The sequence below is a fragment of the Monodon monoceros genome, unplaced genomic scaffold (genome assembly GCF_005190385.1).
Source record: "Monodon monoceros isolate NGI ecotype Baffin Bay Population unplaced genomic scaffold, NGI_Narwhal_1 Super_Scaffold_22, whole genome shotgun sequence".
Taxonomy (NCBI): Eukaryota; Metazoa; Chordata; class Mammalia; order Artiodactyla; family Monodontidae; genus Monodon; species Monodon monoceros.
The window spans coordinates 108,508,310-108,529,467 of record NW_021703779.1 but is presented as its reverse complement, the minus strand read 5'-3'; the positions used below and the strand labels follow the sequence as shown (position 1 = coordinate 108,529,467).

The 21,158-nt window shown below is 45.6% G+C and overlaps 1 protein-coding gene across 2 annotated transcripts in view; it reads left to right on the top strand.

Moving 5' to 3' along the window:
* The first annotated feature begins 3,782 nt into the window (after positions 1 to 3,782).
* Positions 3,783 to 21,158, top strand: part of ZDHHC9 (zinc finger DHHC-type containing 9) — a 31,396-nt gene continuing 14,020 nt past the window's right edge. Inside the window, exons 1-4 of one of the 2 annotated variants that reach the window (XM_029241396.1) lie at positions 3,783 to 3,989; positions 4,331 to 4,402; positions 5,595 to 5,896; positions 16,575 to 16,735. In XM_029241396.1, coding sequence (XP_029097229.1) covers positions 5,730 to 5,896; positions 16,575 to 16,735 — 328 coding nt within the window. In that variant the 5' untranslated portion in view covers positions 3,783 to 3,989; positions 4,331 to 4,402; positions 5,595 to 5,729. The remainder of the gene's footprint in view (positions 3,990 to 4,330; positions 4,403 to 5,594; positions 5,897 to 16,574; positions 16,736 to 21,158) is intronic. The other variant, XM_029241397.1, reaches the window with a different exon arrangement.

Sequence of the window (21,158 nt, the reverse complement as noted above, 5' to 3'; positions counted from 1 at the left end):
CTGGAATGAGAAGGCTGGGAAGAGTGGGAGGCTAGGGCTGTGCTGGGTCAGTAGCAGATGCTCTCACTTAGACATCAAGTTTAGACCATAATCTAGGAGCCTAAGCTGTGAGCACCTAGCACAATCCCTGGCTCAGAGGAGGTCCTTAATAAATGGTCTCTATTGATGTTATTATGACTCCTGTTTAGTGAGAGGGTAGTCTTAGGACTAGTGTTGAGGGGTCTGACACAGCATCTAAAATCATTCCTGGTGGAGTCAGAAATCCACAATCTAGAGATGAAATAAAATTCAGAACCAGTGAGAGCAGACAGGCATCAGAGGCAGAAGCAGAGGCTGGGCTTGAGCAATTTAGTTGCATTGTGATAGCACCTTCCCTGTCACCCCAGGCAGTTTTTATTGGACTTTTTGTATGTTTGGCTTTCACACGGTGGCGTCTTTAAGGTGCTTCTCAGTCTCTGACAGGAGCCAACAATCCCAGCACAGTGATGTGAACACAGAAGTTGTGTAATGAAAGAGATGCCGTTGATCTCTCACCTGTTGAAACAAATAATGTGGAGGCCGTATTGAGGATTCACTTGAGGTGATGGTGCTACGTAACAGCCATTCTACTAGACCAAGATTACAGCCCAAGCTTTTCCCAAGCAGCAGTAGGGTTCCCCGGGGATTGAGAAACTAAGTGGCCAGTCAGATAAGGAATAATTTCAGTGACGGATTTAGAGGGTCTGTAAACATGTGGAACATGGATGACAAGGGTTCGACAGAGTGAAGAATGGGTCTCCTTCTTCTTACCTTTCTCCCCCAAGTCAGCAGTGCAGGTCAAGGAGGGAGGTGGGAAACGGCAGTTACCACAGACGTCATTAGAACATACAACATTGATTGTGTTTCTCCTATATGCCAGACATTTAGCACACACACATTACCTCCAATCCCCTTTATCACTCTATGAAGTGGGCATTAGCTGTATTTTACAGATGAGGAAATTGGCTCAGAAAGGAGAAATTACTTGCTGTAGTTTACATAAGCTACTAAGTAGCAGAGCCAGGATTTGAACCTGGGTCCTTCTGGCTGTAAAGCTTTGAAGCTTTCTACTATGCACACCATCCTGTCTCTTCTGCGTCAGTGATAGCAGCCCAGGCCTCAGGGAAACAGCTGTTGCTTAAGAACACTAGTTGGTCATGTGTGGACAGGGTGTCCGTTGTTCTCTCCTTTGTTCATCAATTCATTCTACAAATATATGTTTATTTATAGCCAGAAAGTAAGGAGAGGAGAGCAGGCCAGGTAGGTGAGGTGGGAAGGGACACTTGTGTGGGTAGGAGAGCAACGGGGCATGGAAGGGTTGAGGCTAAAGTAAACAGAGAGAAAAAAAAGGTAAACAAGAGTTGACCGCAGGATGCGGACTAAGTTTTGGGGTCTGTTCTTGGATACAGTACTGAAGGGGTCTCTGGGTGTTTACAGAAGAGATGTCTGAAGCAACACTAACAGGCAAGCTGCAACCCAGTGGCGGCACTCAGGATCTGAGGTTGTTCAGACAGCACTTTACACCTACACACCATGAACACACACTCACACAGGAACCATCAATATGGAGACAGGTGCTTTTAAACAAGCACACCAGAATATATGTGACCACACAGTGGAAGCCTGGACCTTTATTCCATGCTGTTTCGAGCGCTCACCATGTGACTGTAACTCCCCTTCAAAGAGGCCAAAACCGATTTGGACGTATGAAGTCTAGAGATTTGTGGAAGAGCAAACAGAAAAAAGAAAGAGAAAAGAAAAGAAAAAAACGATCTTAGTTTATAGTCACAGTGTAGTTGAGTGTGTGTATTAAGACTTTGGGGATTATATAAAATGATGTAATGACATAGAAGGAATCGGTATGGAATGTTTGTCCATATACATTTTCCTTATTTTTCTTTTAAAGGTGAGCACAAATAATAATAGATTGTAATAAAGCAAGCCTGACCTACACAGCCACTTAATCCCAGAGGGAATGTGACCCAGAGGAGGGAGGGGCAGAGCTCAGGAATGTGTTGCCGTGACACATTGATTCCAGGACGCCCCGGGCTTCATCTGCACCTGAGATATGGACAAAGTATGTTTGGATGCTGTGGAGGTTTCTTTTTGTCCGCTCCCCAGTTAGAAGGATGGCAGCTGGGGTGACTGTGCCACTCCCAAGGGCACCTGGCGTACACAGGCTTGGGAATCCAGGGGCCTGATGGGGCTGAGGGACGTTCCTCTCCCTTCCATACCAAGTGTGTGCAATACCAGCAGCCTCCAGGATTTAAAGGGGAGAACTGGAGGCAATGATACTGATCATAAGGTTCATAAAGACTAAACCGATGATTATAATCAGCATGAGTGCTGGGGAACAATAGAACCTTTATAAAGACATACTTTCCCCTACAAATTAATTATAACACATCTCTCTCATAAGAGAATTACCTAGTGATTTTTTAATCCTTTAAAATTTTTGATTGAAGGGTGCCATGAAAGTGTCAAATGTAACTATCATTAGGTAGCATTTTGCTTCATATCATGTGGGACCCAAATCCTGTAAAAGGAGAAATAGTTCTTGACCATGCACGTGGTCCTTCAACTAACACAAAAAACTGCTTTGGGAAGAGCGTTGGCAGTCTCTTTTGTATTCATTGCAAATACCTTCACCCTACAGAAACTTTATTCAAGCTCAGGAAAATAGCTGACAATCTGGGCACTCTCCCTAACCGTGTGACAGGTAAGGAAAGGCCACCTTTAGCCCTCTCTCTTATTTCCCTTTATATTTGGAAGCCAAGAACCATCCTAGTGGAAACAGACCTAGTGTCTTTTAAAATCTCCTGTACAATATTGATACCCTGGTTCTCAACTGTTTTCCCCACTCCAAGCTTACTCTAAAGGATGCCACTCGCTCAGATCAGTAGCAGTGGCTCATCATGGTAATAACTGCCCTGCTGAGGAAGGCGACAGAAGGAAAGAATCAATGTGGTTGGTGGGTGGAGATTCTGCCTTGGATTCCCGCTCCCCGCTCTCCCCGCCCCGCCCCCCGCCTCATTTTCACAAGCTCTTCAAATCTAATACGAATTTACAAGCATTTTGGGGCAATCTTTACTTCATTATCTACCTGAAAGAATTTACGTCCTGTAAGTAGAGTTTCTCTAAACTCATCACTGTCAATTTTTTTGTTTACGATACTGCAAAATTATTCTATTCTTGGGGACAGTTATTCCTTTCAAGTTCCTTTTTACGTTTGTTTGTTTTGTTCTGAAAGCCTTAGAGCTGCAGGCCAGGGTGACTGGGACAGAGGTGGGGTCCCTACCTAGTGAATAGGACTTGGGAGGCAGAGGACTTGTTTTTACGCCGGTAAAGAGTAAAATCCCGAGTCGCAGTTGATTTCATGCAAACAGGGCTGGAGAGGCCCAGGGAGGACCTAGTTTGGGGTGAGCATCGGGATCTGTGAGCCAGTGTTGCTTCAGCGTCTCACAGTACGTGTGGGGGGAGGCAGGTCCCCTGTCCCTCCTGGTCCCATTGGCACTACCCATCACCCCAGTCTCTTTGGAACTATATTAATAGAAGGCGACACTTCACATTGGCGCTCAGACCCCAAAGGGAGTCTGGCAATGGCTTGGCAGGTGGGCAAGAAGCCGGGAGATGGGTGGGAGAGTGGGGCGGAGGCATCGTCGAGCGGCGTTTGGCTCAGCCAATGGCAGTTCGGGGCAGGGGTGGCAGAGGCGGAGGCACCGAGGCGGATCAGCCAATGGAGGGCGAGCAACTACTGGAACGACCTGGTGACGTGAGGAGCGTTCCATTCGCCCAGTGGTGGGCGGCTGCCACAGCTGGTTTAGGGCCCCGACCATTGGGGCCCCTTGTCAGGAGGAGGCAGCCTCCGGGCTGGGGAGAAGCCGCTGCCACCTCGGGCGGCTGACGCGGTCCCCTGGGACAGTGCACTTCCTGGCCTCGGTTCCCGGCCGAGTTCTGTCTCCGGGGTTCAGGTAACAAGGGGTGGGGGTGGGGGTCTCCGGGGTTCGGCCGCGTGGTCTACCGCTCCCGCGGCTGCTCCGGGACGCGCGGACCCTGGCTCTCCCCTTCTCGGCTAGGCAACTGCCGAGCCCCTGGCCGGGGGTGACTACACGTGGCGGGGCGTGTGTGAGTGTGTACGAGCGTGCGGAGGTGGCGCACGTCCCAACCTGCCCGGGGCGGTGGTCGGCGGCGTGGCCGAGGCAGGGCGGGCCTCCCGAGGCCGCGCCCGCCGCCCGCCTGGGACTCCGGCCTCAGCCCCGTGCCGTTGGGCCGGTCGCTGGTTCTTGACGGATTTTGATCTTTGTTCTCCCAGGCCCGGCTCCCCTTCCTGGTCTCTCTCTCTTCTCTCGCTGGGCCGGTTTATCAGGAGAAGATTGTTTTCCAGGTTAGTTTTACACAAAGGAAGTGTTCTCTGTACCTCTGGTGCCCCCTCCCCTTTCCCAAGCCTTCCACCTTCTCCTTTCCCTGCTCAGTTCCTCGTCTCTCTTGGGACCCTTACCCTCTCCAGCCCAGGAATGATTTCGTGTTGGTTGTTTCTCATCAGTCAGTTGGGCTGCAGGCTTCCGCCTCGTTCTTGCCAGCGCGGGGCATGTGGTATCAGTAAATAGAGGCCACAGCACCCGACCTGAGAGGAGGAGAAGGGTGGCAGTGGCAGAGAAAGGCTGGGCCTGGGGATTCAGGATGCTAAGTGGAGATGGTACTTCTGAAATGTCCCAGAAAGCACCTTTATGACTTTTCTTGACTGCTGCCATCCCCCCCTCCCGCCCCTCTTCCCCCCAGGCATATCAGAACCTCTCCTGCTTAAGTCAGCCTTTCACCTACAGGTCTGTGATGTGGTTTCATTAAGATTCCCACCAATGTTAGGCTAGACCAGCAAGGTTGGTTCATTTCCCGGACTCAGGAAGTTAGGAGGGTTTGATTAGGGGAAATCTGTTTTGAGTAAATACAACCTGGGTTTGTGTACAGAGTGTCCACAACCTCCTAGCTCTGCCAGAGGATGACTTGTTCCCTGGTGTGATTCACATTTGAGTGGCTAATTGAAGAAAGAAGGCGAAGAACTGGAGGAGGGGTGGGAATGGCTCCTTAAGGACAGAAACTCTACTATTATTTTTAGAGTCCTCTTTGTGATGATTATAGAAAAATATGGTATAGTGGAAAGTTCCCTGGACTGAAAGTCAGCAGACCTGTTTTCTTGGCTTAGCTTCATGGCTTTGTGACCCTGGAGAAGTTATCTCCCCTCTTCGGTCTTCACTTTACTCATTTCCAAAACAAAGTAATTGGGCCTATCAACTACAAAATCCCTTCTAGTTCCAAGGTTCTATGATAATCACATCATCAGTATTATATTGGAAGTAAAGGGGTATATTTAAGAAGATATGCTAGCCCCCTTCTCTTTTTGAGAACCTTTAACCTTTTCTTCTTTTAGGGGACAAAAACAGATTGGAAATAAACTCTCCCATTTCTCCACCCCCATCCCTTCAAGCAGTGCTCATCTTTCTGCCTCTGGGAAAGGAAGATTGAACTGCATTTTCTTGTTCCTGTCTCATTTGTGTGTGTGTGTGTGTGCTTTTTCTTAGGGCTGGAAATTGGACTTCTGATGATGTTTGACCCAGCGGCAGCAATAGCAGGCAACGTGATTTCAAAGCTGGGCTCAGCTTTTGTTTCTTCCCTCTTGTAATCACAAAACCCATTTTGGACCAGGAATTCCAATCATGTCTGTGATGGTGGTGAGAAAGAAGGTGACACGGAAATGGGAGAAACTCCCAGGCAGGAACACCTTCTGTTGTGATGGCCGCGTGATGATGGCCCGGCAAAAGGGCATCTTCTATTTGACCCTCTTCCTCATCCTGGGGACGTGTACACTCTTCTTCGCCTTCGAGTGAGTTTCCATTGAGTACAGCTGCCTGATTATGGTTACCTTGGGTCCAGGGGAAGAACCTTCTTTTTGGGGAGTTTGTGGCTAGTCCTTGGATGGCTGTCATTGTCCTCTTGGGCAATGTCTATAGATCATGCCAACTGAATTCATTGCTTTGAGCTTATAGCAGAGTATGTGCCTCCTAAAAACACCAAGACCCTTGATACCAATTTTATAGCACTGATTTGGGGCCACCCCTGGAACACTTGGGAAATAAAAGAGTTTGTCTTTATTACTCACCTCCCCTTTTCAGTGGTCTCCTTAGGTGCTTAGTGACAGACTGCCTCTTCCCTACCCCTCCTGAGCCTAGGGGCACTCCCCGTGGTCATAACTCCACCCCATAATACTCACTTATTCTGTTATTCTGGGTCCTATTTCCTTAGGGCTCAGCTCTCAGTTAGCTGTTAAATTGAAAAGCCAACTGAATTGGGAACCTGCAGATTGGTTCCAGCCTCAACTGTGCCACAATCTAGCTGTGTGTGTGGCACATATGTGCTTATTAAATGTGAGTTGCTCTTTCTTTCACTCAAAATTGCTCAACATAAACAACTCTCTATTCTGTGTGTGCCTGATACCAGCCTTGGAGTTATTTTTTCTGTGATGTAATAGCTAGTACTGGAGCCACTGTTTGAAGTCCGTGTAGGTCACTGCTCAAGGGAAGTGGCCAGTTGGATTCTAGGGTACTGTGGCATGACTCCTGGGAATGCTGAGAATGCTGTACACTCTAGGGCTGGGAGTAATGCTGATCGGTTTGGGATTACAGTATTATGAGGAAGGCCTTGAGGAGCCAAGAGGTGTGTTTGTGGACTGTGAACCACACCTAATAGGAGCCTGCTACAGTTCCTGTGCCCCGGTGACCTGGAAATGGAGCTCGCATGAGGGGGTGTGGCCATGGGACGGAGGACAGGGCTTCTTGGCCAGACTTCGTGGGTAATTAAAATGAGCTCTGGTCTCTTGGGGCTCATTTTTGTCTTTCTTCTATAAGGGCTTCAGGCTTACCCAGTGCATCAAGAGTGATTTTTTTTCGGGCTGCTTTACCGGACTTTTTTTTTTTTTTTTTGCGGTACGCGGGCCTCTCACTGTTGTGGCCTCTCCTGTTGCGGAGCACAGGCTCCGGACGCGCAGGCTTAGCGGCCATGGCTCACGGGCCCAGCTGCTCCGCGGCATGTGGGATCTTCCCGGACCGGGGCACGAACCCGTGTCCCCTGCATCGGCAGGCGGACTCTCAACCACTGCGTCACCAGGGAAGCCCTTTACCGGACTTTTTGATAGTTGCAGCTGGCTTGAGTAACAGCAGAGGAAGGAGGGGGACGTAGTTTATAACAGGGCTAGGAAAGTAAGGTCAGAGGACCTCTTTGTCAAAGGCACTTCTGTTGCTGCTATTGCTGCTGACTTTGTAAAGTATTTGGCAAAGTCAGACAGTTTGATGTTGGCTTCTTAGCTGCTTTCCAGTCTGAGTTTCATGGCAGAGTGTGTGTGTGTGTGTGTGTGTGTGTGTGTGTGTACTTGTGTGTGTGTGTACCTATGTGTGGTACAAGTGAGTGTGTGCAGGTGGGCAGGCATATGCATAACATTAAAAAAAATGTTTCCCCACTCCTCACCCTTCTCCAAGTTTTCTTTGCTTTATTCCTGCCTTGCTTCTTTTTGGAAGTGCAGAGATGAACTCTGCTTTCTGTCATTCTCACTCCTTCCTCTGCTGAATCACTAGCTCTTTTGCCACCCTCCCTGCCCTGCCCAGGGTTAAATTTTTGTGGTTGGAACCATTCAAAACAGAGATGAGATTTGTTTCTAGACCCTGAGTGAGCTGGTAATTCTGGGCCCAGGAAACCTCTGGTTTGACTGGCCAAGGGAACTTGAAATTTGGAGCTACTGGCATTTGACCCTTTTTGTATCTGGGAGCCAGACAGAGTCTGATACGGATCTGTTCCACTTCGGCCCTGAAGGCCTCTGAAGAAAACTGCCTGTGGGATGAAGCTTGTAATTAGCCAAGTTACTGTTTGACAGAGACAGGTTGGGTTTTCTACCAAGATGACTTTTTCCCCCAAGTTATTTCTTGCGCTTTGCCCTCAGATATGAAGGGCGAGGTTGTTTGTAAACTGCCCTGGGTTCCAGCTGTCTGTGGGGTAAATATTTTTGAGGGTAGGGCTTGGGGGAGGGAGTAAGGAGGCCGGAGGGGAGAAGGAAGTAAACGTGTTAGCTGAGCAGTGGAGTGGGGAAGGCTACATCTGACCAAAGGGGAGAGGACCCTGGCAATGAATGCTTTTTTTACTGAGAATGGTAGAATCTGTGTTTGTGAGCGTGCATGCATCTGTCTGTCATATGCAGACACACAGGCACTCTAAGTGGCAGCTGCCTTGAGCCTAACCAATGACAGGCTGTACAGAGGATACCAGCGTGCCTCTGAGGAATGACATTTCTTTCTGGTTGACCTTTTTCTTTGGGGTCTGTAATTTACTACCCACCACGTGGTGGTGGATAGGGTTTGGGGGCAGAATATGGGCTCCTTCGCTAGTATGAGAACTTAGGGAGACCTCAAGAAATCAGCTGGGGGCTTCCCTAGTGGCGCAGTGGTTGAGAGTCCGCCTGCCGATGCAGGGGACACGGGTTCGTGCCCCGGTCCGGGGAAGATCCCACATGCCGCGGAGCGGCTGGGCGCATGAGCCATGGCTGCTGAGCCTGCGCGTCTGGAGCCTGTGCTCCGCAACGGGAGAGGCCACAACAGTGAGAGGCCCGCGTACCGCGCATAAAAAAAAAAAAAAAAAAATCAGCTGATGTAGCCCCCTGCCTTCAGGCAGTTGAGGGTGTCTGAACCACCAGTGACAAAGGGCTGTCTCTTTTCATCTTTAAACTGTCTAGGAGCGTAGACTATATATCCCCTGGCTGCTGCATTTTGGCCTTGAGGAAGAAAGTTCAGATCTTGAGGCACATCTGGACCTGCATTTTAGTAACAGCGTCCTGCTTGCAGCAGGTGCATAGGAACGAGTGCGAGGTGATTTATAACCACCCGTGGCACAGCCCTGGGTCAGCCAGATGGCTTGAGAAATCTGGTCAGGCGTGTGGGCGCCCCTTGATGAAAAACATGCAGTGTTAGTAGTGCCAGTGGACATCTTTTTATTTTTGGATTTTGCCTTTACACGTTTAGATTTCTCAAAGGAGGGACCTGTAATTTTCAGTGGACAGACAGTAGGTTGAATACGTAAAATGAACAAAGGTGGTCCATCCAGGAGCGAGTTAGCTCTGTATTGTTAGAAGTGTTTCCAAAGAAGCTGGGTAGCCATCTCTCAGGGCTGCTGTCACAGAGTGGATTCCTGCCCAGGATGGGAAATTGGGCTAGATTATCACTAGGCCTCTTGCAACTCTGAGAGTCTGAAATTCTATATAACTCTTGTGTCTGTCTGGAAAATTCAAATACACACACAGAAAAGGAGGGGATAGAAGATTACCAGTAGGTAGCTGTATTTTAAATGTAATTGTATCTGTAGTAAAAATGTCTTTGAATTTTGAAGCAGAGTGTAAATTGTACAGTACTTAAAAAAAAAGAATTTCCTTGCAAGTAGAGATTATCATACTAAGTGAAGTAAGTCAGAAAGAGAAAGATGAATACCATATGATATCACTTATATATGGACTCTAAAATGTGACACAAATGAACCTATCTATGAAACAGAAACAGACTCAGGGACGTAGAGAACAGACTTGTGGTTGCCGGCGGGGGTGGGGTGGGGTGGGGAAGGGATGGAGTGGGAGGTTTGGGTGAGCAGATGTAAGCTTTTATATATAGAATGGATAAACAACAAGGTCCTACTGTACAGCACAGAGAACTATATTCAGTATCTTATGATAAACCATAATGGAAAAGAATATAAAAAAAAGAATGTATATATAACTGAACCAGTTTGCTGTACACCAGAAATTAACACAACATTGTAAATCAACTATACTTCAAAAAATACTTTAGTTAAAAAAAAGAAAAAAGAACTTCCTAATGTATTCTTAGGATGAGGTATTTAGGAAGTGTGAGCTTTGAGCACATGAACCGTTCTCAGTCCTTTTTGCCCAAACCCTGTCCAGCTTGTGTGATGAACACATAGCAAACAGCTTGGCCGGGAATGTTAGGACACTATAGCAGAGTGACACTGACAACCTGTGAGCTGTCCAGCTACTGAAAGGCTATTGTGGTATTTAGTCAAATTCAACTTCCTCATAAAGCTGGGGGAAAGGACCAAGTGCACTGTGTTCTGGAAGTGGCTTCCTAGCTGTCTCTTTTAACGTTGTAACCAGATCACTAGTGGGGTCAAGGTCCTGAGACTTCTCTTGTGGCCAGAATGATTGTGTGACTCTTGACCCCTGAAGTAGAAGTAGTTTGCTGCTATGATCAGTGCTTATGCCTCACTGTGCTATATCTAGAGGAAACCGTATCAAGGCACTATCAAACCCTGTTGGGACTGACCCTCCTGGGTGCTCCTGATGTACAGAGGAGTCGTTGAATTGGATGAACTGAAAGAAGTTTTGTAGCACTGCTTAGTAATTGTCCCACTTCTAGCCTATTCATATTCTACCTCTTTTTCAAGTCCCTTCTTGAGTCTTCCTTCCTTCATGAAATTTTTCTAGTAATTTCTGCATTCTCAGGACTAATTGTACATACCAGTCATTTAATATGTAATTATATGACATTTTTTATATTTCTGAATTCTGTGGTGATTACACTTCAAGCTCTTTCAATGTCAGGGACCATCTTCTGTGTCTATGTGGCCCCCACAGTGCACTCTGCCAGGCCTTTCATAGAGTAGGTGATCAATAAATGTTGCTGAATTGATACATTCTGGATGCACTTAAAATGTAACAGTCTTGACTCACAGAATCATAGAGTGATAGAGCCGGAGGGGGCCTTGGAGACTATCCTTATCCTTTTGCAGGTGACAAAACCAAGTCTACAGAAATGGGGTTATTTCATCAAGATCGATCGGCCAGCCAGTGCCTTTATATGACGCTACTTTTTTTTTTTTTTTTTGCGGTACGTGGGCCTCTCACTGTTGTGGCCCCTCCCATCGCGGAGCACAGGCTCCAGACACGCAGGCTCAGCGGCCATGGCTCACGGGCCCAGCCGCTCCGCAGCATGTGGGATCCTCCCGGACCGGGGCACGAACCTGTGTCCCCTGCATCGGCAGGCAGACTCTCAACCACTGCGCCACCAGGGAAGCCCTATATGACACTACTTTTCATCTCATTGTTACCTTTTGAATACGGAATCGTGAAGACGTGCAGATTACTGAAGATGTGCATAGTGCTGGGTGCTGGACACGCATATTCTGAGGTCTTGCTAGCTAGTGTTTGTGTTACCTCAGTGGACTCCAGGTTATTTTGGCCTCCCTAGCCCATGCTCCTAGAAAACGAAGGCATCTTTGTGGAAAACTCACAGCGTTCCAGCATGGCATTCTGGTAGCCTTGCAGGGACAAGGGAGCCCATGTCTAAGTGTGAACTTAGCAAGTAAGCTTTGTGTGTTACAAGAGGTTATCACTGCTGTCGCTGCCCCTAGTCCCTGCTGCCGGGATGAGGACAGCTCGGAGAAAAATTAAGCAGTGTGTGCTCCCTACCATGTTACTCTGTGGGTGATGGTGATGAAAGGGACACCGTGTCCCCATGGACAGGAGGAAGAGAAGAGGCAATCTGATAACAAACTTAGCAGGTTTGAGGAGACACAGGGCTGGGTAGACCAAAGCCAGACTCTGACATGGCAGAATATCTGTGCCTACAGTGACAAGGTCCAGGTTGCTGAATTCCTTAGGTGAGATTAGGAAGAGGAAAAAGTGACTTTATCATGATCTCTAACCAAGAGAGTATTCTCTGCAGAGCTGCTCTATGGAGATTCAGTCTTGTGCTTATCCCGCCCAAGATTCTGTCTGTGACTTGGTCAACCAAAGACAGTTTTAGAAAGGCATAGTTGCCTCTTTGATATCAATCTGTTAACAGTACTTAGCTAAACTCAACTTCCTGATAAAGCATGTCCCCTGAAGAAGGATTGGGTCATGTCTCCTGAACAGTGTGCTTTCCGTTAACAATTCTTTACGGTTCTGTCATTCAGAATTCATCTGTATATTTTCAGCCTCTACTACCTTTTGTGGTAATGAGTTTCACACTGTCAGTCTCCACTGAATGAGTCTCCCATCTTTTGAGAATGAGTCTTAATTGAGTATAGTGATTGTCTATTTTAGGAAAAGTGAGCACAAAGAACAGGGATGTCCCTAGCATGCCTACATCAGTTGAGATATTTATTGAGGGAGAGGAGTCCTAAATCTTCCTCCTCAGAGATGCCAGAGGTGGTATTGTGTTTAAGAACAAAAAAAGGCATCTTATGCCTCTTGCAATAACAAGAGGCTAGTGAGTGGAGGGTAATGAGGGAGATGTGTCTGGAATGGAGCAAGGAGGAGGCAAGAACCCTATGATAGTGATTAGATAAGGCCAGTTCCAGGAGGGCCTCGGAATACTGGCCTGAGGAGTGGGGGGCTTAATATAATAGGCAGCAGGGAATTGTTCTAAGTTCTTGATCAGGAGGATATTATAATTGAAATTTTTTATATTTGTTATAATTGAAATGTGAAATTTATTATTATAACTGAAATTTGGCAACTACTTAGCAGGTTTGCCTGGATAGAGATTTTGGCCTTCCTCAGTGAGAGGATGGCTCATTGCCTCACAATTGAAAAGGTCCCTGTTTGGTTAATTTTCCCCATTGCTCCTGGAGCAAAACAGGGTTATGCATTTTCCTTTGACCTTCACATAGCAGTAAATCTGGAGGGTGATATTAAATTATGTTTTTAGTGTCCAAGGAAACTTTTTCCCTCGTAGCAGACTCTGAGTGTCATCAGAAGAATGTTGAACCAGTCTTATGGGTGGTCGTGCGTGTTCACTGTGCTCTAGAGGTAGGCCATATGTAAAAGGACAGACAGCCATCCATATCAGGGAGCACTTACAGCAAGGCTTATTTCTATTATCTGGGATCAAGGGCCATTATGGGGCTCTAACCCTTGGGCCATTCCTGCCGTTCCAAGCACAGCTCTTCCTTAAAGCCAACCTTAATGGCTGCTATGGGAGCAGTTTCAAGCAGCCATCAGCTTCCCAAGAGAGCTCTTCTCTGACCACTTACAGTCCTTAGAGTCTGACTCACCATGTGAACACTTGATTATTGGTCTTATCTTATTTAGCTGTTTCATATGTTAGTTATGTTTTCCTCAACAAAATTAACTCCCATTTCTCTTGCTCTTCATTTGTTAGACCCATAAATACTTGTTGGCTGATTGATTGCATTGATAAAAGGACAACAACAAAAAACATAGCAAGAAAGCTATTAGGGAGACTTTGAAGCAGAGTATAGAACACTAGTCCACCCTGCCAGTCTGTGAGGCAGCCCTGCCATGGAATCTGTCTGGTTTCTTACCAGCTCCCCTCATGAATCTCTTTTGAGTTTTTTTGTGTGAATTGAAGTCTGTGTCATTATCATTGTCCCTCCAATGAACGCTAGTGTGCTAGGGATGGGGGATGGGACATGACACACCAGCTCAGCCTGGTACTGCTGGTTACTGCTGGTCAGTACCACCATGTGGGAGTCCTGTCGTCTAGTCCAGCTATGGAACCCTGAGGCCAGTCAAGAGGTTGGTAGAGGATGGCTTAAAATGATGATGTCTCTTCAGGTGGCAGAAATGAAGACTTAGTGGGCACATGGTTGCATTTATAAGATTCACAAGGGAGAAAAGCAACTTCTAACCCCCTGGTACTCTGAAGACAAAGGAGAGTTCTGTGTCAAGAAGTGTATGGATATCATTATTCGTATCGATGTAGATGGAAACTACTACGGGGTTTCAAAAACAGCTTATATATGTGGATGACAGATCCGTGTTTCACTAGGACAAATTAGTGATGTTTGAGGGTACTCCTGACTTTTGAGGTCGATACTGGGAATTACCCCCAAATGTTCACATAGCTTATTCCTATACAAGACAGATCTCTAGCTTACTGCAATTATGGGACTGACCTAGGTGGGTATTAAAGACAGACAGATGGGTTGTAGTTCACAGTGGTCTTGGCCGCTGGCTCTCTTATTTCTTCTTATTCGGGGTAGAAAGGCCTGCTGGTCCCACATCTGCCTTGCCAGCCACACCCACTCACTAGTGACAACTGGCTGCCAGTATCCTTGTCTCTGGAGAACAATACAATGGGCCTGCTGTGTACTTGTTGACATACAGAGTGGATTGTTTTAGCAGGTGCAGATGGTAGTCTGTGTGGAGATTACAGAGACCTTTATCCTTAATGGCATAGTGTAATTGAAATCTAAGTTGTTCTTTGTCCGGTCAACAAGCAGGTGTTGAAATGGGACTTAGTTAAGCTTGGGCCTTCTGTGCATGGGGGCGACATTAGTATGTGTGTGGGGGGTGTGTGTGTGGGTGTGGGGGTGTTCTACCTTCTCTGTATCTTTTCCCTCTAATAAAACAGTTTAAACTCCCTTAGGTGGCCAATCAGATGGCTCTGATTTTTCTAAGGGTTTTCGTTGGAGACTATACACCCAGGGCAGTTTGAATCCTGGAGACGTCACTTCTTTGTTTTCAAGAGTGATTTTAGAGATGGGCAGTGATGAGGAAGATGGCTGTTTTCTGTCAGCGTGGTAATTTCATTTGGCTTGTTTGTGAAACGGAGCCTCGTGATTCTCCTGTGTCCTTTTGGGTCCCTGATAAGTGGAGGTGACTTTTCTGAATTCACTTCTTAATTATCTGTACCAGTGAAGGGGAATAGTGGAAAAGAGGGTAATCCACAAGCGAGTGATATGGAAGGACCTTCATTACCCTGAACTCAGTTAGCCAGATCCTACCCTTGGCTTTTAGGAGAAGGAAAAAAATCTTACAAAAGCAAGCTAAGACCAAGGATTTTATTAAAAAACAAACGAGCAGGCAAGCAAACAAAAAGCCACAGAAATCACTTTGCAAGTTCACTCCGTATGTTCACCTTCGTGGCAAACTGCTCAGTACAGTTGGTGTGAACTCCCCATGCAGTCGTGTGTGTGGCACGGAGGCAGGGGAAGGATCTCATGGGGATTGTTCCAGACCTGCAGCGAAGGTACAACCCAGGGTTAAACGTTTACTCTGAGTGGACAGCAGCTTGCTTAATCCCTGTGCAGATGAGATAAGCCTTTTTCCTTAGCTTACTTTCTTCACTCTGCCTCTGGTCCTTGCTCATCCACTTATAGTCTGCCTCCAAGAGAAGATGTCTATGTTGAAGGAGAAAATATGCCTCAGGAGGAGGAGAGTAAAAATAGGTCAGTGGTAACTCTAATTACGTATTCCCATTTATTTGGTTTGATACTCAGTTCAACTCGACAAGTATTTGTTGATAACCTCTTTGTTCTCATACTTGTATTAGGCTCTGGGAGATAGAGAACCGTGATGATAATGTTAATAACTGATATTTACTTAGCGTTTACTATGTGTCAAGGGCAGTTCTAAGCACTTTATTTCTATTCATGCATTTGAACCACACAACCACCTTATGAAATACTGTCACTATCATCCTCATTTCACAGATAAGGAGACTGAAGTTAACTCAGTTACCCAACTAGGAGCTGGTAGAGCCAGAATTCAAACCCAGGCATTCCCACTCCTAAAAGACAAGGTTCTTGCTCTTATGAAGTTCAGTTGGGGGAGATGAGATCAACATAGTGAAAAACAGTGCAGTTTAGGATAGGCCTTTGGAAGAGCCAAGACCTCGCTAAATCCCAGATTCTTCAGCTATTATAGATGCAGTGTGAGAAGTGGATGCTGTAATGCGCCTAAAGAGCTTAGTGCATATGGTGTGTGCTCAATAAATTGTGGCTGTGATGATGACAGTGACGCATTGATGGCTTTGGATCTGAAAGAAGAGTAGAGCTGGGATATCCAGAGAGAAAGAGGAATGGCCTTCCAGGTGAATTATGGAAAGAGGGGAACAAACATGATGTTGAGAAGGGGTGCTAAGGAGATACAATTTTCTTATTCCCTTGCTTATGGTCACTAGTCACCTATTGGCTCAGCTCTTTGAGGAAGGAAGAGGAGTGAGTGGATGTTGCAGAGTCAGTCAGCAGCCCTGAAGCTTTTCACTGGCCTTCAAGCACGCTGGACATACCGTCTGTCTGACACTGGGACTCTGCTTCATGACTGGTCCTCATCTTTTCTTCCCGCTCCTTGAGCTCAGGCCTAACGCCAGATGAGTGGGTATGAAAAGCTCTAGACATTCCCAGAGTGAGAGCAACCTGTGGTGCTTACAGTCCAGGTTCAGTTGGGTCCCTGACCTGAACAGGTATGAGCCTTTGCTGAGGTACAGAGGAAATGTGACCGCCAGCAGGCTGATGGGAGGGACTGGGCTTGAGGGTAACGGAGGTTCCTTAGGCTATCTTCTGTATGTTATAGGTGGCATCGATCAGTGAAGTATTTGTTGAGCGCCTAGTATGTGCAGAACCAAATGTTAGGACTTTTCAGTAATTCGAGAGAAGTAAAAAATATGGTCCCTGCCCTTGAGGTACTGTAATTTTGTTGTGGAGATCAGATTGACATACTGGTAACAATTCCAGGTCAGTATAGGGTAGGAATAACTAGATGTTCAATTGCTTGCTTTCTTCAGATGCCGCTACCTGGCTGTCCAGCTGTCTCCTGCCATCCCTGTGTTTGCTGCCATGCTCTTCCTTTTCTCCATGGCTACACTGTTGAGGACCAGCTTCAGTGATCCTGGAGTGATCCCTCGGGCCCTACCAGATGAAGCAGCTTTCATAGAAATGGAGATAGGTGAGTTTTCTAACCAGCTGGCAAGATATTGTACAGTGGGTGGCTTTGATAAGTAAGGGAATGGAATCATAATTGTAGTTGCAGACTAATAATCACTTCTAGCCTTTTCCCTCTGAGATCCTGAATCTGAGATCATTACCACCCTGTGAAGAATATGAACTTCATTCTTCCCTGTTCTTGGTTGCATTTTGGGAGGGATATCTTGCCAAGGTCCTGCTGCACTGTTCCCAAGAGGATTTTTTAAAAAACTTTTTGGGGGTCGTCAACTCATTTGATTTTTTTTGTATTTATTTAATTAATTTATTTATTTTGGCTGTGTTGGGTCTTCGTTGCTGCTCTCAGGCTTTTCTCTAGTTGTGGTGAGCGGGGGCTACACTTCGTTGTGGTGCACAGGCTTCTCATTGCGGTGGCTTCTCTTGTTGCGGAGCACAGGCTCTAGGCATGTGGGCTTCAGTAGTGTGGCACGTGGGCTCAGTAGTTGTGGCTCACGGGCTCTAGAGTGCATGCTCAGTAGTTGTGGCACGCAGACTTAGTTGCTCCGCGGCATGTAGGATCTTCCCGGACCAGGGCTTGAACCCGTGTCCCCTGCATTGGCAGGCAGATTCTTAACCACTGTACCACCAGGGAAGCCCAATTCATTTGATTTTTTTCAAATTTATTTATTTATTTATTTATTTATATTTTTGGCTGTGTCAGGTCTTAGTTGCAGCACGCGGGATCTTTCGTTGCAGTGCGTGGGCTTCTTTCTAGTTGTGGCTCGTAGGTTTCTCTCTAGTTGTGGCACGCGGGCTTCTCTCTAGTTGTGGCACGCGGGCTTCTCTCTAGTTGTGGCGTGTGGGCTCCAGAGCGTGTGGGCTCTGTAGTGTGGCACACAGGCTCCAGAGCGCATGGGCTCAGTAGTTGCAGCACGTGGGCTTAGTTGCCCCGCAGATGTGGGATCTTAGTTCCCCGACCAGGGATCAAACTTGCGTCCCCTTCATTGGACGGTGGATTCTTGACCACTGGACCACCAGGGAAGTCCCTCATTTGATTTTCTTGATGAAAACTATAAACCTCTTCATAAAAATATTCTTATATGCATCACATACATACAATTTTGGATATAATTTCAGGGATTCATAGATCTTTTGAAGCACATGAGTGGGTTTCTAACCAAGGATTCCTGCTTTAGGGGAACACACAAGATGAGAGGGGACAGGAACCATTGGGAATTATAGGAATGGTAAAGGAAGTAGTTACAGGCTAATCACAGTACAGTCTGCAGCTCAGGGTAGGGCTCTTTGGGACAGAAATGAAGAGCTACACTAACCAGGAGCCAGGGTGCCTTCATGAATTGAAGCAGAACATCCCAGGACTCGAGGAGGGGAGCTCCTGGGAGACTCCTGGGAGCTCACACTCCTGGGAGACTCCTGGAGCTCACACTGGGAAAGAAGGCTCTGATGCCAGTACTAGGAGGGACTGGAGCCCACCAGATCCAACAGTGGTGCCTACCTAAATTGTTCTCAAATCTGGTACCCAAGTAGCTAGAGTCAGCATCCAAGCCACGTAGAGTAGAAGAAAGGGACCCAGTACTTGTAAGACTAAAAGCTGTACCATTGGTGTACCAATCTGTGGTTAGCCTTTAGTTCTTTCAGCTGCTTTGTTGTTGTTGTTTGTTGGGATTTTAATATTTTATTGAATTAAAAAGACAAACACATTGGGGTTCTAATAGGTATTATATTTATATATTATTTTTGAGAGAATTTACACTTGTATAATTATTATGTATAATTATCCCCAAGAAGATAGTACATCTTTCTGTATTTTTAGACTGAATTTTGTGCCCTTTAATAGAATTTTTATAGTTTTTTTAACATAGTTTCTATACTTCTCATATTGAGTTTATTCCTGTTTATATGCATGCTATTGTCAAGGAAATATTTTCTCCCAGTTCTAGTTGGTTTCTTTTTTTCCCCCACAGTTTTATTGAGATATAATTGGCATATGACATTGTGTAAGTTTAAAGTGTACAACGTTTTGATTTGATACTTTTTTAGGTTGCTTTGAAGGCTTCCAGCTTTTGTATTTCTTTTGTTTATTTAGCTGTGTTTATTTAGCTTCTTAGTGGATTTCTTTTTGAAAAATTTCAGCCTATTTTAGTTGCGGTAAGGGGACATAGATTTGTGCACATCTGAGCTCAAACTACTTAGGGGTGGGGAGAAGGTGGGAATTGTGGGAAGGAAACAGAGGCGAGGTGTGTTGGCGCAGCTGGAGTTGGGGGAGACCTGGACTAGTTAGGAGCAAGATAGGAAGGGACAGTTGTGAGCGTAGTCTTTTCTCTCTCTGGGTTAGTCTTTTGTCCTCCTCTTTCCATCACGTATAGAGAAACTGAAGGTCAAGGCAGTGCCTTGGCTTGATCTTGCCTCTCACAGCAGGCTGTTAGCAAGGTTAGCTCTGTTTTGCCAGATTGCTGGGCCCGGGGCCCAGGCTTAAGCTGTCAGGTTGTTACCTCTGCATTTAGCATGTTTCTCTCAATAGTAGAGTGCGTTCTTGAGTTCATACGTATGTTTATGTTAGCAAGTTTTTGTCAACTTACATTCAGCCCTGTACTGGGTATGCTGTGGGTAGGGTCTGGGTGGGGGAGAGAAGAAGACATGTGGTTGGTTCCCTTGCATCATAGCTCACCTCACGGGGTGGGAGAGCCTTGAACTCTCTCCCAGGTGCCCTCATGTAAAGTATATGCAGAGGAATGTTAGGGTGGCATGCTGGTATTTATATCATCCTCTAATGAATAGCTATCCCCATTCTTTAAGACTTGTGTCACACTGTTATTGTTTGATTTCACAGCATCCACCCCACTCCGCTAAAAAAGGAAAAAAGTTCCATATGGCAGATATTTTTAAAATCAAAGTGAATTGAAAAAATATTCTGTTTTTAGAATTATCCTGCACAGCAAGGGTGCAATGAGACAGGCACTCTCATATGCTGCAGATGGGCGGGCATGCAAATTGATGCAATCTGTCTGGGAAGCAGTTTCCCGATAAGTGATATGGGCTTTAAGGGTTCATACCCTTTGAGCCAGTAATTTCACTTCTCTCAGGATTAGCTAAAGGAAATAATCAGAGATTTACACAAATACTTGTAGAAGGATTTTTAATGCATTATTTTTTCTTTTTCCTAGCTATTTTAATGCCAGCAACTTCATATATTACTGCTCAGGCTTCAACATGCTTTTCTTTTTTTCTTTATGTTTTAGAAATTAATTTTAACACATGAACATATTCTTGAGGAAGGGAGGAGGGGGTTGGGATTAGGGTGGAGATCAGAGGGGACTTAAGCTTTGTCTGTAATGTTTTAAGTTTTTGCATGCAGCATCATTTAGATAGCAAAATACCACAGGCAACTTAAATGCCCAATAACATGAATTGGTTAAATAATTACAGTACATGCATATGATAGAAAATTGTATTGCCAATAATGATGTTTTCAGAAAAAAATTAACAACCATGGAAAAATGCTCACTGTATAACGTTAAGTGAAAAATACAGGGTATAAAATTGTATCTAAAATATAATCTCAAATTTAAAAAATCATGAATGTTTATTTATTTGTTAAGAGTAGAAGGAAAGGGACTTCCCTGGTGGCACAGTGGTTAAGAATCCGCCTGCCAATGCAGGGGACACGGGTTCGAGCCCTGGTCCGGGAAGATCCCGCATGCCGTGGAGCAACAAAGCCCGTGCGCCACAACTACTGAAGCCCACGCGACTAGAGCCTGTGCTCTGCAACAAGAGAAGCCACTGCAATGAGAAGCCCACACGCTGCAACGAAGAGTAGCCCCTGCTCGCCGCAACTAGAGAAAGCCTGCGTGTAGCAGCGAAGACCCAATGCAGCCATAAATAAATAAATAAATAAGTTAAAATTTATTTAAAATAAAAAAGAGTAGAAGGAAATATACCAAAATGCATAAATATCCCTGAGTTGAGAGGCCATCAGTGATTTTTTTGTCTTCTATTCGTATTTTCTGTTTTTTCCAAATTTTTTACAATAAGCATGTATTACTCTTATTTTTAAATAATTGTTTTTCTGATTCTAAATATTACCAGTCTTTTTTCATGCATATATTTTACTTTTGCAAGGTAAAATGCTTCTTTTTAGCATACAGTTTCATTTTTCAGTATGTTGTGAATATTTAAAATGTGTACATCGTTTGAAATGGCTGCATAATATTCCATCCCATGCACGTATCATAATGTACTTAACCAACCTCCTATTATGATATTGAGGTTATTTTCAGTCTTTCACTATTAAAAGGGACTTCTGTGACAAATATCCTGTGTTACCATCTTTTGTACATCTCTTTGTAATTTTGATAAGTTCCTAGAAGTAGAATGGCTGGGTCAAAAGTATACACATTTAGGAGCTTCCCTGGTGGTGCAGTGGCTAA